General features: G+C 47.4%; 1 protein-coding gene across 1 annotated transcript; it reads right to left on the bottom strand.

The window, feature by feature from the left end:
• Window positions 1-11,991: 11,991 nt before the first annotated feature.
• Window positions 11,992-13,753, bottom strand: LOC133924192 (U-box domain-containing protein 27-like). Its single transcript, XM_062369627.1, has one exon. The coding sequence runs from the start codon at window positions 13,610-13,612 to the stop codon at window positions 12,296-12,298; it is 1,317 nt and encodes a 438-aa protein (XP_062225611.1). The 5' UTR covers window positions 13,613-13,753; the 3' UTR covers window positions 11,992-12,295.
• Between the last annotated feature and the right edge of the window lie 4,955 nt (window positions 13,754-18,708).

Raw genomic sequence — 18,708 nt, 5'->3', positions numbered from 1 at the left:
AGGATCCTACATCGTGGTACATGCAGGGCCGAGTTAGCGGTTCTGGATACACGTTCAGGGGAGGTGCAACACCACACGACGATGAAGATGACGAGCAAGGGCACACGTGGCAGGGGCCAGCGCAGGCCCCTGGGATGAGGGTCACACACCCGCCAGACACTTACACTCCCAAGGATTACGTGTGTCGGTGAATCAGGAACCAGGGGTCCCCGAATCCCGAGGGCAGGCCAGCAATCCGCCACGTGACGCCCTCCCGCAGAGGTCAGGTCCGCGAGGTAAAAAAGACTAAGTCCCGGGAGAGGGCGCTCGGGGCCACAGTCAGTGGTCCCCGAGTACCCGGGTTCCCCGATGATCTACGAAGACTAAGTGACCGGGAAGAAAGTGCTCGGGGAGAGGAACAGTGACCCCCGAGCACCTGAGTCCCCTGACGACCAGGAGTGCCAAGTACCGGGAGAGGTGTGCCCGGGGTCGCGAGCAGTGGCCCCCCGGGCACCCAAGTACCTCGAGGACCCAATGAAGGAAGTTCCGGAAGAGAGTGCTCGGGGCTGCGAGCAGCGGACCCCGAGCACTCGGTTCCCCGATGATCCGTACAGTCAAGACCGGGAGAGAGTGCTCGGGCCGTGAACAGTGGCCCCTGAGCACTCAGTTCCCCGAGGGCCAAGAAAGGGCGTTCTCGGGAGAGAGTGCTTGGGGAGGTGAACAGTGACCCCGAGCACTCGGTTCCCCGACGACCTAGGAAGCCCCTCCGTCAATGGTCCCCACAGGGGTCCAGCGATGAGGTGTCAGCCGGTGAAAGGCCCGAGGCCGTATTTAAGAGCGCGCGTGGCCTGTCACCTCTAACTGCTCCCGCCACGCTCAGTGTCAGTTCCTGCCATATTCTGGCAGAAGGGCGTGGGGACATTAAATGCACGGGTCCTATCCCGCGCTATCCGGCGCGCCTCGGGATAGCATCACGAGGTCCGAGGCGTTCCGTCTGTTGCACTGCTGTGGCAGGCGAACAAGACCGGGCGGGCACACCGGGCCGCTCTGCGGCTGCCCGGTGGGCCCCCTCCACGGCACCCGTTGCTAGCGCCATCATGACGACTGATGACCGGGCGCGGGACGCGTTTTCAACCCCTGTCACTTCGCGCAGAGGCTATGATGACGTCCTTTCCATTTATGGTGCCTTGGAACTCGTGCCCTCCCATTCGGGGCACGCTACTGCCAGCGGGTATTTAAAGCGGCCGGCAGCACGGACAAAGACAAGCTCTGAGGAAGCCTTTGAAAGCTCTGAAGCTCGGCAAGGTTGAAGAAGTTAAGGAGGTAGAGAAGATCGAGAAGTCCAAGGGCACCTAGAGCCAACAGACACACACAGATCAAAGAACACCTTCGTACGAGCATAGAAACCGAAGAACAAGGAGCCCCAGGCTCTAGGATAGACAGACATTCTTGTAACTAACACATTCCTGAGAGACATTCCCAGGGCATTTATAGCATCCACACAGGAGTAGGGTGTTACGCCTCCGTGCGGTCTGAACCTGTCTAAATCCCCAGTGCATTTACTTCGTTCCGCATTTGTGTTATTCACTATATTGTGTACTCATTTGTATTATGCCTTATGCACTGCAATGTTAAAATAATTACATTTAATTTACATAATCTTTGTCAAATAATTAGGACACATAACTTATTTATGAGTTACTTATTAAGCATTTGTACATATCAATTTTGATATTTCATATATGTTTAATGTTTATTAAATAACCAGCGATTCGTGCTTTGGTGTAGAGCAAAAACGTTGCAGTCAAAGATCAATACATATATGGCTGGATATTCTAGTACAGACTATCCATGGACATCTACAATGATCGATATAGCATTAAATGCCTCCTTGCAGGTTGTCCATAGAGGGAAGGATGATGTCTTTAATGAGAGCAACATAATCCAAGTTGTGTCTAAATTGCATGCAAGACCGCACTGTTCAGCGTTGACCGTTCCACTCCTACATGTAACAACCGACGACTTTAGAGTCCTCTTGCACGAGCGTCGCCAAATATACCTCAGGGTGTGCGAACTAGCCGACCATCCTTTTGTGCTAGGTTTCTGTATGAGGCAAAGAAGGATGACGATGTTGTCCGACCAGTATGCATCCCACATACAGATTTGTCATTTTCTATTTGATCACCCTACTTATCTTATTGTTATTGATTCGAATACTCCTCTTATGCGTTAGGCGTTCTCAGAAGACGCAGAGTTGATCAACAAAGAAATTCCACACTTCATGGCGATGCATATGCTCTTCGGTGGGGGTATGATACCTGGGTTGCGTAGAAGACGACGAAGATCAGCGAACCTAATGGGTACAAGAGCGCCCCTACTATTCTACCTAAAAATGACGATGCCGATGTGGACGATGATTTCATGCCATAGATACCTTGACGTTCCACCATCCATACAGGAGAAGGTTCAACGAACACTACAAGAGGACATTCACACACCACATCGATATGGTGTCCAACCAACAATGAAATAGGATGCGCTCCTACTGTGATACCTCAAGATGATGATAACGACGATTTCATGTCACATCGCCACCTCCCTCTGAGGCCTCCATCTCCGGAGGACCGCGATGACCGTGAAAATGATGTTGGATTTCCTTGTACCCGTCCTCACAACTTCCAACCATCAGCTCGGAGACGACAACCATCTTACCCTGATAGTTTTGACTGGCACAACTGGCATTCCACTACCATCTTGAGATGAGGTTTGGTAATTACATGAAATGATAACACACCGGTACATAATTTTAAATTTTGTTGAAATTTGCCAATAACATGAAGTGCCAACTCACCGGCATAAAATGACAGTTAAATTAGCAAATCGTTTCAAATTTAGTTGAAAGTTGCCAATTACATGAAATAACAAAATACTGGCATCAGATGACAGAAGCGAACCGCAGCCGGCCATGACCATATTTGACAATTACATAAAATAACAACACACGCAAAAAATGTCAAGAAACAGGTATGTCAGCCAAAAAAATATATATACGGTGTATTCAGCATACGGTATGCCGAAAATAACTTTTTCGATACACTGTGTACCAAAAATGGATTTTCGGCACATCGTATGCCGAATACAGATGCTAGATTCATAAATACACAAAAATATTGTCTATTTCAATAAATATGCTCAGGTATATTGTTTAAATTCGTATTTTTACTTGTCGGAGTCGTGTTTATAGTCTTGTTGCTATCGTACTAAAATACATATAGTCAAATTTTAGAAACTTTGAACACTAATATACACAAAATTATTAAGATTTGATATATGAAAATAATAGTAATGAATTTATCATGAAAATACTTTAACATCATCTAATTTTTATCATTTTTTACTAAAAATTATTTATCAAAAGTAATAATTAAATATGTTTATTAGAAACTATATTAATATCCTGAACAATATGTAAAAGAGAACAGAGTTAATACACGTACTAATGCGACTCAGTTTCTTCGTCCGCACTCATATAGGCGCCGAGCTATCTTCTCTTTCTCCTTACTCTTCTTCTGTTCCATACTAAAAAATTGAATGGACCTAGGATAGGAGGGCTCGAGGCCCCTCCCCCTCGCCCCTGGACGTAGGCATCGTGTAGGAGCTAGGACTAAAGACTGCCGGAAATTTTGCCCTGCTGGCCGGCCGGCCGACTAGCTAGCTAACTAGTGAGCATGCTGTACGCATCTTGCTTTCAAGCTACGGATTTATGTAATCAGCTCCAGAGCCCGGAGCACGGCATTCCGCATTAGGTTATGGCAGAACTTTGTTTCCTGATGGGCATGGAGAACGCATTTCAATCGTAAGTTGATAACATTCTTGTTTTGGGCGTGAATGTGGTCAGTTCCAGGGTCCAGACGACGAAAGTTTGATCATTCCACTCTCATATCGAATTCCAGCTCGCACGCCGGAGGCCAGACACGAGCCTGACCGAGCGGGTGGCATGGTATCCAAAGGGACGTCGACGTATGGCCAAACTCTCGAGGAGGATCTGGACGGTCAAGAGTAGAGCATTAACACCATCGTCCGTGCTCCTCTCACCTTCCTTTATCGCTGCTGCTGCTGCTTCTTTCTCCTTCTTTCTACGATAACATAACAAGAAAAAGATGAATAAAGATCGCACCAAGTTTTTAAATGTTTTTTTTCTTATTTTCTCACCCATCGAACCTTAAAACAAGGAGTGAAAAAAATCATAACTTCACTAGATAGATTTGAACACTAAATTTCATATGAAACCAATCCAAATATCTTACAACTTGATTGAAAAACACTATAATCCAAAGAAATAAGAATCGGATGAAGAAAGTCTCCAATTTGATGAATCTAGAAGATGGAGATGATTTAAAACTAAATTATATGTGATTTGTATCCCTCTAACAACAAGAAGAACAATTTTAAAAGTGAAAAATTTCAGCTCAACAATAAAAATAAAAATCACCATAAACAAACTTACAAACAAAGCAAGAGAGTCAATAGACAGAAACTAGAAGACGATGAATACAACCACGAGAGAAACCAACAACTTTATTACGAGAAGAGAAACGTCATACTTTTAAAGGATTATAAAATATTTTTATTTACAAAAAGCTCTCACCTAACATAAAATCTAAGTTATCCTCTTTCTCTCCTTTAAAACCTTAGCACACTACTCAAATGACTGACTTAAAAGGCTTAACCAGCTCTCTCCCTCTATTTATAGCCTAGATTTAACTCCTAAGTTTCCTATATTGTTCCCAAAATATTCATCTCTTTTAATACACTCATACCTATCACTGAGGATATTTTCATCCATCTTTTCCTCGTTCATCTTTTCCTCATCCATTGGACGGTCATGACGCCTTCATAACTTAACTTCGTCTTGATAGAAGCTTCGCGATGATACTACGTGTGCTCCTCTGTTCCATGGTTTTGAGGTTAAATCACAAAACCGTCTGGTATGCTTCTCAAAATGTGACTCACCACCACTTGCTTACACCTTAAGCAAGCCTCACGATATCGACACATATACTCCATCTTGCGATCTTGATCATCGGCAGATCTCTCCTGCTCCTGATCCCTTAGGCCGTCTTGTCACTTGCACTGGTATCCCTTTCGTTTGACTTTGTCAACACGCCGTCTTCATCCGTTTTTTCATACTTTGTCTGCTCTCCACGTGCACAACTAGAATCACCCTTAACTCCGCCCGGCTTTCTTGATCGTCTGGCAGCAAGCACGCTGCTTAGTCCCAATTATCATACTATTGACCGTTAAGTTGCATCCATCAATTGCACATAGTAAGACAAGCAAGACACGCATCTCCAACTCCATTATAGATTAATTAAAATCAAAATCCTCAGTCGAAATACTCAGCCCAGAAAAATCATGAACATCATATGTTCCGGTGTGTATAGTGTCTAATCAACGGACCATCCGGTATATACAATATTTCCTCCACTGAAAATCTTCTGGAAAACCTTTCGATATAACCTTCGATGTACAAAGCTCATAATCGGATCATTCGGTGAGTACAACTGCATCATACACCCCATTTTACAATATCTCTAGAATAAATGGTCTAGTAAAATATTCGGTATGAATATCTGCAAACACCGAACCATCCGGTGTGCAATATAACTCCAAACACTCAATTTTGCACAATTCCTGAAAAATAGTCCGGTGTGCATCTTGCTTGAACACCGGACCACTCAGTGAACACATTAATTTTTGTCTCTGAACTGAAATGCTCTGACGTGAACTTTTCTAAACATTGAACCATCCGGTGTGGTCAACTCCGCACACACCAAACCATCCAATGAGTACATTTTTACTGAACTCAAAGATAAAAACACTAACTCTATTTTTCTCAGTAATTTTGATTAGTCAGAATCATAATTCTAATATGTAGACATGCTAATATAATTCATAAATTATCAAATTAAATCAATAACTTTATAATCACTCATCATATACAAACAAGATACATTTTAATTTGATTTTTTACTCTCATTGCTTTGCTGGATCGGAGCTCAAAAGTATCGTCCGTCCAAGTGAGTCGGCTATTATTACTGTACCATGCCACTAATGTCCGTATCTCGTAAATAATTAACGTAGCATTGACTCTTGCTGCCTTTGGGTACGCGCTAGGACTAAAAGGCCGCCGGAAACTTTGCCCGGCTATAGTTGAAGAGAAGAAGCTACATCTACTACTCCTAGTAGCAGTTGAATTTTCTTTCCTTTTTTTAAAAAAAGATGAGTAGCAGTAGAACAAATCAAGGAAAGGCAAAGAGCTGAAAACACGTTGTGTGCTGTGCGATTTGAAGGCCTGCATCTGCATGTGGTGCGCGATCACCGGCCGGCCGGCCGTGTTTGCCTCCCACTAATGCTCTCCGTCTCACCTTAGTTCGGCAGCTAGTTTCTCAATCGAACATCTCATTTCCGTTCGTTCATTTCGTGTGAAAAATATCGTGACAAGGAGGAGCTCCTGCTCCGTGTTGAAGCAAAGCACCGTGAAATGGCTGCGGCTGACACTCCGAACAAAATGAACAACCGGCTGGCGTTGGTGTGCATTCTGGTTGCTGTTGGCTACCCTTTCTCCGGCTCGGCGGCAATCCCAGTTGTGCATACCATTGGTATAGGATTGGTGGACCCGATGAACTCCGAGCACCGTGGTTGCAATCCAATAGCTGACTGACATTCAGGGATCCAAGTACCCAATAACCTACCCTAGTTCATAAAAAAAGTTCACAATGCAATCATCAAGAAAATAAACTAGCAATTAGGTGGAATAGTAATTTTTAGCTTTAAAGAGTGGGTTTTAATCCGCCAAAAAAAAAACTTGCATCCCTATTAACATTCTTTCCACTGTTCCTTTCCGACAAATCAGATAGCTAAGTGTTTCAACTTGACAAACCAGTTATAAGAGCATTTTCAAGAGACTCTTTAAAACACACTCCATATATTCTCATATAAGGAACATTCTTAATAAAATTCACTCTCTAAATCTCCATCATCTCTAATAGACTCCTAATACCTCATTCCCTATATATCCTCACTGTGTCACCGACGAATGGATCCCACCTGTCATCTCTCCCTTTCCTCTTCACCAGCAGCAGTACCAGGTGAGCGTGGCAGTGGTGGAGGCAATACGCGGGTGGTCCTGTGCTACAGCGAGGCCGACGGACGCCAACTCCAGCATCGCGACGGCGACCAGCATGTAGGTGTGCTCGGCGAACATGGCGACGACCAGCTTCATCCACCAGGCCACTCTGTCCACCCTCTCCTCGGTCACTGGCTTGTCGCCATCGTTACCATCATCACCGTCCTAGCCGTGCTCACCCTCTTGCGGTCCCGCAGCGAAGCCGCCGACCGCATCCTCGCTGCATCGTCCCCCAACACAGGCTCAGACGACAATGCCATGCGGCCCAACTCGCCAAAGTAGCGCTCCTATCAGCTCTCGAGTTGCAAGCAAGCGCCATGGACATTGCTAATTAATCAGCATACGCGCCCAACCAACATACTCCGTATCTCAACAACTTTCCAGATTTCAAATGCTTTGTTTCTCCCAAGAAGCCTTATCGGCATCAGGTCTGTTTCAAAATGGGTGCAAGATAGCAAGACCCGATAGGAAGGGAAAACGTACTCAACGGGTGCAAGACCCGGCAGGGAGTACGTGCTGCAAGACCCGATAGGCAGGGAGTACGTACTCCCAGGTGTACTAACTAGTTTTCCTATATTATATATATATATATATATATATATATATATATATATATATATATATATATATATATATATATATATATATGGAACTCTATGGCATGCCTACTGTGTGTGGCGTTCCTCCAATTCTCTCTCTTTCGATTCACTCTTTCATGGTATCAAAGTAGATGTCGATCCTCTTACACCTTCTGCTGCCCATCATGTCCACCAAGTCCATCCAATCCTTCACCTCCTCCGCTAGCCTCGGCTCTAGAACTACGGGCGCCATCGCTCCCCTCTCTGTCATTGATGTTGCTGTCCTTGCTCGCACAAACCAGGTGTTGATCCCAGTCCTACTCGACCTCGACACCAGTAACTTCACAAAGTGGGATATCTTCTTCCAGTTTCTCCTCGATCAACACGACCTTCTCCACCATGTCAATGGCATCGTTGACACCAACCCTACTGATGCCACCTGGGTCTAAGATGATTGTGTCGTCCTCTCCGCCATGGATGGCTCGATCTCTAGTGATGTCCTCAACATCATCCTTGACAAGAACTAGACTGCCTAGGCACTCTGGCTCGCCGTCGATGCCCTTTTCCATGACAATAAATAGAGTTACTCCATCCTCTACTCAATGAGTTCCACGACCTCCAACAAGGTGATCTAACCATCACTACATATTGCAAGGAGCATAAATAGTTCATCGATGCTCTCTGTGATGCCGACTCTCCTATCAACGATCACTACCTCATCCTCAACATCCTACGCAGTCTCAACCTGCGCATGTCATGGGCTTAGTTTATGTCTGTGTCGCTGGCCCTGCCCTCCATCACCAAGACCAGATCCATGCTCCTCATGGAGGAGATGTGCATCGCTAAATCGGCTAAGGCTGAGGCCACCATAGTGCTCCTTTCCAATGTCACCAAGCCACCCTTCTGTCTCGATAGTTCCTATTGTGGCGAGGGCTCCAACTTTGACGAGCCAAAGAGCACTCAACTTTTTGCAACTTTTTAGTATGACAGACCTCCCTATGCCTCGTGCTCGCACCAACCCGTTTGCGCATATGCATGCTGTGATGTATATTCGGGGCACAACGGCTCCCCCTAGCATAACATGAGTGACCCTAAGGCTTCCCTCACCTAGGGCGACGTCATCTTCATTGGGCGCGACCGCGTCTCTCTCTATAGTTGTAGTCCATGCCCAATGCTATGAGGGGCCTAGCACGCCTCCCTTGCCCAACGTGGTAGTCTCTGTGTCTCACACCTACCACCATCCGTGCCATCGATTGGCCCGATGTCGTTGCCTTCAACATGCGCCAGTCTAGTTGATGCTCCACAACGTCTCATCACCAGAACCATCCTTGGTCTGCACCCGATATGGACACACGCCAAGGATGGTATCATCTTCCTAGTGGATTGCCTCTACCTCTCAATGGTTCACTATGATATCTCCCCTATTCCCAAGACAATAGCGCATGCGCTTCAAGATCCCCACTAGCGTCAGGCCATGGCTGATGAACACAAGGATCTACTCGATAATGACACATGGAAACTCATCCCCCATCCACCCAAAGCCAACTTCATCATCGACATATGAGTCTTAAAGCACAAATTTCACTCAGACGGCTTGCTTGCCCGTTATAAGGCTTGTTGCGTGGTTCGTGGCTATTCCCAATAGCCAGGCATCGACTACGGTGAGACATTCAATGTGGATGTGAAGCCGGTGTCCATTCGTGTTGTTCGCAGCATAGTTGGTTCCTGCTCCTAGCCAATTCGACAGCTCGATGTAAAGAATGCCTTTCTTCATGGCACACATGATGAAACTTTGTTATGTGAGAAACCGTCAAGCTTCGTTGACTCCTCACGGCCCACTCACGTGTGTTAGCTGCTACAGCCTCAAGGAAGCGCCTCGTGCTTGGTCCTAGTGCTTCGCCAATCATGTCTGTACTTTGGGATTCATAGCCTTCGCCTCTGACATGTCTCTCTACTACGGCCTCAAGGAAGCACCTCGTGCTTGGTCCTAGTGCTTCACCAATCATGTTTGTACTTTGGGATTCATGGCCTTCGCCTCTGATGTGTCTCTCTTTGCACCTCGTGCTAGCACTAATGTCTCGTACCACCTGTTGTACGTGAACAACATCATCTTTATAGCCTTCTCCATTTAGCTCCTCTCGCGCATCACACGCTGCCTCCATAGCAAGGTTGCCATGATAGACCTTGGTGATCCTCACTACTTCCTTAGGATCTCTATGACACTCACACCTGCAGGGCTGTTCTTATCACAACGTTAGTATGCTGCCAACCTTCAGCGTGCTAGCATGGCTGAGTGCTGCTTGACCACAAACTCCTGTAGACACTCAAGCCAAGATGTCCACCACTGCTGGTGAACCGGTCGCCAATGCCACCGAGTATTGGAGTCTTTCTAGTGCTCTCCAATACTTGACTCTGACTCGCCCTAACATCGCCTATGTCATACAATAGGATTGCCTCCACATGCATGCCCCTCGTGAGCCACAACTTGCACTGATCAAGCGCATATTGAGGTACATTAAAGGCATGCTCGCCTTCAACCTCTACCTGCATGCTACACCAACCACATCTCTCACTGGATATTATGATGCGGATTTGGCGGATTGCCCTGACTCCCATCGATCAACGCCTGTCTTCTATGCTTACCTCAGTGACAACCTGATCTCATGGTTGTCCAAGAGGCAGTCCACCATGTCATGTACAAGTGCCGAGGCAGAATACTGAGCCATTGCTCATCCCGCAGCCAAATGCTGCTAGATGTGTCAGCTACTCCAGGAGCTACACCTTTTGCTACATTTTGCCATTGTTGTCTACTTTGACAACATAAGGGCATATTTGTTTCGATGAGAGATTGTGAAAAGTAGCTTATAGATTGTAGATTGTAAGAAGCTAGATTGTACAATCTGCAGAAACTGGTAGAACCCAGATTGCTGGATTATTATAATCCGGGAGCTAGATTGTTACAAGATCCACAATCTCTAGCTGAAACAAAAGTTTAAGTGTTGTTTACATGTTCTCCAACCCCATTCAACATCTTCGTACCAAGTACATGGAGATCAACATTCATTTTGTGTGGGAAAAAGTTTCTCTTAGCCACATTCATGTTCTACACGTGCCTTCTAATCTCCAGTTCGCCGATGTCATGATGAGAGGGTTGTTGACTCAGGTGTTTCTTGAATTCTGGTGCCGTCTACGCGTCCAAGCCACTTTCTGTTGTGACTGCGGATATATTAGCGATATGATTAGTTTCTTAACTAATGTATATCTCGTGCATATCCTAACAGCTGTACCTGATCCTAGAGATCTTCTCATGAATCAATATATATGAAACCCCACGGCATGCTTGATGATGTTGTGGCCTTCCCCCGATTCTCTCTCTCGGTTGCACTCTTCAACTCCAGTCCGTTTAGGCATGATGCCATGGTTGCCTATAAGACATCTCCTCTCCTTCTTGTGGGTATGTCAGAGCCTCAGAGGGTGGAGTGAGTTAGAGCTTGTTTGGTAGATCTCTCCTTGATTCAAAGTCTCTGCGAAGAGTGATTCTTGGGAAAGTGATTTTATGACTGAAAATGATTCTCTAAAATAAACTATATGGATGAAGTAATTCTGTGTGGGAAGTGAATTAGGGGAAGCTATTTTTTCAGCTCCTTAGCTTCTTGTTTATTTTAGAGAATCACTCCCACAGATTCTACTCAGAGAGCTAAAAGCTGAAAGCTGCTGTTTAATAGAGCTCTGCTAAATAGAATCTTAGATGATGTGATGCTATATCCGCACCCACACGGATCAAATCGAACAGGGGTTTCAGTCTAGTGCCAACGTGGACCTGTTTCATTTCATCCAGGCTTATCCTACAACATCTTGCTTTCAGACTATGGATTTATGTAATCGGTTCCAGTTCCACAGTCCAGAGTCCAGACTGCGACATTCTGCATTAGGTTGTGGTACAACTTGATCCTGACGCGCAGGGAGAACGCTCATCAATCGTAACATTCTTGTTCCAGGAATTTGTGTCATCATTTCACTCTCCAGCCATTTGAAGTTTGAACAATTGCAGAATCTTTCTGAAAGTGAGCAAGCAGTTGCAATTGCGAACGAGCTCACGCTCAGGCGGTACTCACGGTAAGTGTGTTCCTGCAAGTACCGTGGTGTGCCTGCAAGTCGGGGGTTCGAGCCAAATTTTCTCAATTTATGTTTTAAGGTAGAGTTTACCGAATTATTGTCTCTAATAAAGGCCGAAACGGTGACAAATAATTAAACCATTTTTTAAAATAAAAAAGCAAGCAGTTGCAACTTTTTGGCATACAAATCAATTTTTTGGCTAAATTTTCCCCTTGCCTTTGCTCATGCTGTCAAAACTATCTACCCATGTACAGATTATTGTTATTCTTCCCTCCATGAACCGAGTCTTTGTTTCTCTATCAACTTACAGAAAAAAATTTGAAAGGAAATCAAGAATGAGCACAGGAACAAGAATACGATCCCATTCGGTTGATCGATCGAATCCATTCGATCACCAGCCCAGGACTGCAGGCCATTCATTCGCTTCGCCTCTTCAGAATGGCATGATGTGGGTGGTCTTGGAGTCGTAGCCGGCGAGGCAGCTCTTGGCGTTCACCTTGTATATTTTGAGCAGCTCCAGCGCCATCTGCCTCGCCGCTGGCGAGCACCCGCTCTGCATCAGCAGCAGCAGTTTCGTCAGCCCGCCCTCGGACGCCGCCGCCGCGTCCGCTGCCCTGCGGTCCTGGTACCGGTGGCATACCGCCCAGAGCACGGCCACCGCGGCCTCGGCGCCGTCGCGGCCGGCCTTCATCATCTTGCCGACCACCGCCGGGATGGCCTCCTCCGCGTCCTCGCACAGCGCGGCGCGGCCCTCGGCGCAGCCGGCGGCGCACTCGAGGATCCGGAGGGCTTTCGCGGACGCGCCGGGCTCTGTCATGGCGTGGAGCGTGCGCACCGCGGCCGGGACGGCGCCGAGGCGGACCATCTCGGCGCGCGCCGCGCGCCGGGACGCGGAGATGGCGGCCAGGCAGGAGAGGCCGGTGTCCACGGCCTTCTTGTCCAGGGTGCCCTTCTCGTCGACGGGGCCGACGAGCCTTATAAGCTCGGTTACCAGCTCGGTCGACTCGGCCGCTGTCGTCTTTGCCTCGTCGGCGGCATTGCTGAGCAAGAGCTCCGCCAGCCTCCCCGCGTCGATCCTGGCCTCCAGGCCGCTACCGCTCCGCAGCACGCGCGCCAGTGACGCGGCCGAGGCCGCCGCGTCCACGGCGAGGCCGGAGGCCACCCGCTTCTTGTTCGCGTCCTCGATGCCGTCCGACGCGACGATCGCGGCGAGCACCCTCACGGCCGCCTCGAGACCCTCGACGCTGGTTTCCTCACTCTTTCTCCGAAGCACCGACGCGACGGTCTCCGCGGCGCGGCCCGCGCCCACCAGCGCGTTCTTCTCGAAATCGTCGACGTCATCGTCGGAGAGATAGCCCGCCAGCTCGCGGAGCGCGGGGGCGGGGTCCGCCCTGGATGACGCCACCTGTCGGACGAGACCAGCAGGGGACGACCGTACCGAGGAATCAACGGAGGCAGCGGTGGGGGAGCAGGAGGCGGACGAGGCGGCCCAGTGGGTGATGAGGCTGCGGAGCGTGAGGTTGGGGACGAGGTCGGTGGAGGGGAGCGGGAGCATGGTGGCCGGGCAGGTGGTGTTGCCGCAGTCGAGCCACCGCTGGATGGAGGCGCGGTCGTAGGTGACGCCGGTGCAGAGGCTGACCGGCGAGCGCATGACGTCGAGCGAGATGGGGCAGCGGAAGAAGCTGGGGATCTTGACCTCCAGCCCCCGGTGCTGCGTGGGGAGCCTCATGGCCTTCTCCTTCCGGACCATGGGTGGCCGCTCCGCTCGTTCTTGGCGACGGCTGCCGGAGGAGGAAGAGGAGGGAATGCAGCAGAAAGGAGGAAGAGGGATGAGGAGAAGGGGTGGTGGTATATGGAAGGAGAAGAAGTGGTGCTCGTCTTTGCGCCGGGCGCCCTGGTCTACTGTGCTCGTGTGAAACGCCCCCAACCGTTACAAAAAATTTCCAGGAGAATTCTTGCATGTACCCCTCAAAGACTTCATATTTTTTTCTCATGCTTCACATTTACAAAGTTTCAAATTTTATGTTATTTGTGCCATTTTTTATCTAAAAAAAGAGAGAAGCTGTTATTATACACAAGGGTTGCAGTTCCATTTGAAATATATAAGATTTTTTCAAAAAATTGTAGGAGATAGTTTAATTAGCATGATCTTAACGGAGTTTTTATCACTAACCTTGACATCACAAGTTCAAAATTAAACTACGCATTGATAGTTATCTCCAGAAATATTTTTCTTGAGAAAAACTCGATTACATAATAGTACCCACTCTTTGTTGTAGAAAGACTACCACCAAACTTTCCACTGAACTTGTCCAGCGTGTTGGTATCTTGAATTCACACTAGCATGAAGACATCATTGTTTAGATTCACACTACAATCTACTCTCTAGGCATGGGGAAAGGGTCTGTCGGTGTATCAGGAACCAGGGGTCCCTGAGTTCCGAGACCGGGCCGGTCATCGGTCACGTGTCACCATCCCGCGAGGACCCCTCTACACGATGAGAAGAAATTAAGTTCCGGGAGAAGGCGCTCGGGGCCGCAGCCTCCGGTTTCCGAGCACCCCAGTCATCCGATGACCCGCAGAGTCCAAGTACCGGGAAGAAAGTGCTCGGGAGAGGGTGCTCGGGGCTGCACGTGGCAGCCTCCGAGGACTCGGTTCCCCGAAGGTCTCATCGGAGTGCTCGGGAGAGGGTGCTCGGGGCTGCACGTGGCAGCCCCCGAGCGCCTGGTTCCCCGAAGGTTCACGCAAGATCGCCCGACGACCCGAAGGGTCCCATCGGCGGGGTGTCAGCCAGTCAAAGGTCCAATACCGCATTCAATAGTCACGCGCGGCCTGACATCCTGACATTCTCAGCTGCCCACGCCTTAGTGTCAGACCCTGCCGTGCTTTGGCAGGAGGGCGTGGGTCCATTAAATGCACGGGTCCCGTCTCGTTTCATCCGGATGCCTCGGGATAACGTTGCCAGAATCGAAGCGCTACGCCTGCCACCCTGCCCCGGCAGAAGAACAAGACAGGGTGGGCGCACCGGGCACCTCTATGGCTGCCCGGTGGGCCCTCTTAATGGCGCCGGAGGACATCCACAGTGGCGGGTGGTCGGATGCACGCCGCATTTTTTCACCGCCCTTGTCACTTCGCCAAGACGGAATGATGGCACCTTTCTCCGTGGCACCTTGGCACTCGCGCCCCCTCTTTCTCATTCAGGATAAGTCGAGGTCGGCGCGCCTATAAAAGGAAAGGATGGAGAACACATAAAGGACACGTCAGGAAAGACAGCATAAACAAGAGACATAGAAGAAGCGCGACGAACACGATAGAACAAGAACATCGCAGACAAGCTCGAGCAGAGCTAGAACACGGGAGCCTCAAGCTCTCTGTAGACAACACACCCCTGTAACCAGGCACATCCTTGAAGAATTCCCTTCAAAGAAAGATATTGCACTCATACAGGAGTAGGGTGTTACGCCCCCGTGCGGCCTGAACCTGTCTAAACCCCAATGCATCTATCTCTTTTGCACTAGATCGATCTTCCCCCACTACCAGCAGCTGCATTTATTTCCGTTTTCATTTATTTCCCCGACGAGCTCGTTCAGGATCATCCCCCCGGCCGAATCTTTAAAAAGGGGTCTCTCGGGATCCCAGCGACAGGAGTTCACTCTCCGACAGGGTCAATATGAGATATGTGCATCGAATCATTTAAACTTTAGCAATTAATATATGAAGAATTTAAATATATAAAAGTCATGTCCTCTTGAATATATGATGCTTCAATTCTACTTGATTCATATACGGTGAAATTAGCTATTATTTGGAGAACGTGTTAATATCCAAAGAGCCATCATCTGTGATCGAGGGTGTATCTAGGCATGATTAATCCAAATTTCTTATATTTGCATCAACCTTGTAGGATCTATTTAGAAGAGAAGGATTAGTTTAAGAATTTTTTGAATTTAACTCAGGTTTATACTAAATCCTAGGGATCTGGATCCTAAAACCACCATTCCAAACATACCCTAAACTTGCTAAATTTCCTATCCATGGACCCGTCATGCTTATATGCAAATCTCTAGTTTGTGGAGCGTGTATATACAAACATGCACCGGGGGTGTGGAGTACAAAAAAAAGGAGGTGTTCAAAGAAGACAGGCAGGATGAGTCAAAGGAAGAAATGAGAGTGACGTATGGGGGGGGGGGGGGGGGTGAGGGGTTGCTTTCTCCCGCTGCTTTGGGTGCTCGCTCTCTCCTTTAGTATCTCTCTCTCTATCTCTGGTCCAGTGCAAATTGCTGGTGCTTCTCCTTTGGAAATATTCTGGCGAGGCCCCAAGATTTCGTGCTCCGGTCAATGGTCAAAGGCGTAGCGATACGGGTCGACGTCGTGGATGGTCTCTCTCACACAGGCTGTTGGTGGTGGTGGAGTCGCACGGTCTGTTCGGTGTGTTTGTTGTCCGAAACTCTTTTAGGTTGATTTATGGATCCGTCTAATTTTATAAATATAGTTGTTTATATTTACTGTTTTACTTTAGTTTTTTATATAAATATGTAGTTTCATTTTGCTTAGAAGTAACGTAATTTGGTGAGATATATGTTCTGTATCCGCTCAAACAGCGAGCATATTTATCAGTATCACAAAATTATTTTTATATAAATAATTAATATAATTTTAATGTTTATATTCATCTTAGATTCAGTCAATCAAACAGAAATCCAACCCGAACTATTCAGACGGTTACGACCGCCAAATACTCACTTTTTTAATAAATATAACTTTACCTTTTTATTTATAAAATATAGCTCTACAAAAACTATGAGAAACCAAATACGCCCTGTTGCTTGTGTTCGTGTCCATCTCCTCCGTCGCTGGTTGTGCACGTTTTGCTGTCTAGGTGGAGCACCCGTCGTGTACATGTGGTTTTCTGTGTTTTCGTTTCTTGCATAGAGCCTCTTTCTTTCTTTCTTTATACTGTTGATGGGGACTTCATGCGAGGCCTGTTCTGACAACTCGGTGAAAGCTGTACTAACAGTGACTCCACGTTGAAGGGAAGCATCGAGGGTTGTCTGTTTTCCTCGATAGTATGAGTTGCGACCCTCACATTTTCTTATGAGTTAGTAATAGTAAGTTTGACTTCTGATCTATTCGGTGGGTTTTACTTTAACTCTGTCGCGTTCATGTATGCTAAAGCATCTCTAATCCATTATCTATTTTTGGCTCCGTATTTTTTAAAATACAAAGCTCTCTATCCAAATTTTACTCTCTATTACTTAGCGTGTTCCAACCAGCTCTTTCAATTTAGCTCCCTAAACAGTGGGTCCCACTTATTAGTATTATTTTATTGATTCCTCTCTCATCTCATCTCATCTTTCTTCCTCGATTCAAGCTCCCTCTCCAACAGCTCCATTGATCCTCGTCGATCTTGCGGTGTCAGTAGCTCCCTCCCCAGCACAAGGCTCCTCCCCCACTGCGCTCGTCTACCACCTCTCTCCTACCACGCTCCACTGCTTGTCCTCTAGCCGCTGCCACCTCCACCACGCTCGCCCGCCCATCCTCTTTTGTCACGTCCTAAATTCGTAATCACCTAATTAAGTATAATTATGCTTCTTAAGTATGATGTTTAATTTTGTATGACTTTATTTTGTAACTCTAGAGCAATTCGTTTAAAGTCATTCGGATAAGAAAAAGAAAATTGGGAGAGAAAAGAATAGAAATCGCATTAGAAATACCTTCTTTCTCTAACATGTGGGTTCCACAAGTGACCCCATCATCCCAACCACCAAATGGGGCAGCACCACTTGCTCCCTCTCTCTTCTCCCTCACTCCCCACGCCCTCACTTGAGCAGCACAGCTGCTGCCCCCCCTCTCAAGCTCTCTCCCACTTCTCCCTCAATCCGCACTCTAGAAGCGAAGCCAAGGTATGCACGTGTTACTATTACGTTCTCTAGCTCATGAGCTACTCATCTATCTAATCCATTATCGTTTTCATGGAAGAATCGAGTAGTTCTTGACGTTATTGAGCTTTTTGGAGAAAAATGAAGTTTTGGTCGAAAATGAGTTCTAGAGTCGTGTTGCTAGTTGATGAGCAAGTTCCAGGACCCTTGGACTATCCCTAACATGTCCCATTTAGGCTTGGAAAGGACGCAACTCGAATCGACCAAAAATCCACTCGAGAACAGCTTTTCTGGGCTGACCCGGATATTCTGGCCTCACCTGGATACTCCGGGTTCAGCAGAAATTGTCCATCGAATTGTGTTCAAAATTGGTTAGGGTTTAGGGTGCGAGATTGGTTTAGAATCCTTTAGATGGGGCATATACACGTTTGTGTAGCACAGATTTGTAAAGTGAGTCGAATCATCCGAGGGAAAAGTTGTGAAAACCCAAATTTGTATCACCCGGATAATCTGGGTAAGCCCGGAGACACCGGGTAATTGTGTTATCGAACAACCGAAAGCCTCTTTCGGAGCCTCACTCGGAGTGTCCGGCACATCCCGGATAGTCCGGACCAACCCGGAGGTTCCGGGTTAAGTTAGAGTAGTGGCTAACCGAGAGCTTTCACCAGAGGATGACCCGAAGGCTCCGGAACCCGGATATTCCGAATTCACCCGGATAGTCCGGGTCAGTCAAGCAAAAAGGCAGTAGCCAAACGCCTCTTCCGGAGGTTCACCCGGAGGGTCCGAACCCGGATACTTCGAACCAATCCGGATACTCCGGATGACTGTTATTTTTTAGATTTTGTTTAGATCGTTTAGAGTTGTATTGATTCAGATGTCTTATACTTCCAGCATATTATTGAGCGTTGTGGCATACCTTGTTGCATTCGTTCATACTCATCATTGCACACGTTCTTGTTTGGTGAAC

This window comes from Phragmites australis, chromosome 7 (genome assembly GCF_958298935.1).
Source record: "Phragmites australis chromosome 7, lpPhrAust1.1, whole genome shotgun sequence".
NCBI lineage: Eukaryota > Viridiplantae > Streptophyta > Magnoliopsida > Poales > Poaceae > Phragmites > Phragmites australis.
This window is presented reverse-complemented; position numbering and strand designations above follow the sequence as displayed.

What these genes read in the sequence shown, in the direction of transcription:
- LOC133924192 (XM_062369627.1), bottom strand. Translation starts at nt 13,612, where the DNA reads ATGGTCCGGAAGGAGAAGGCCATGAGGCTCCCCACGCAGCACCGGGGG.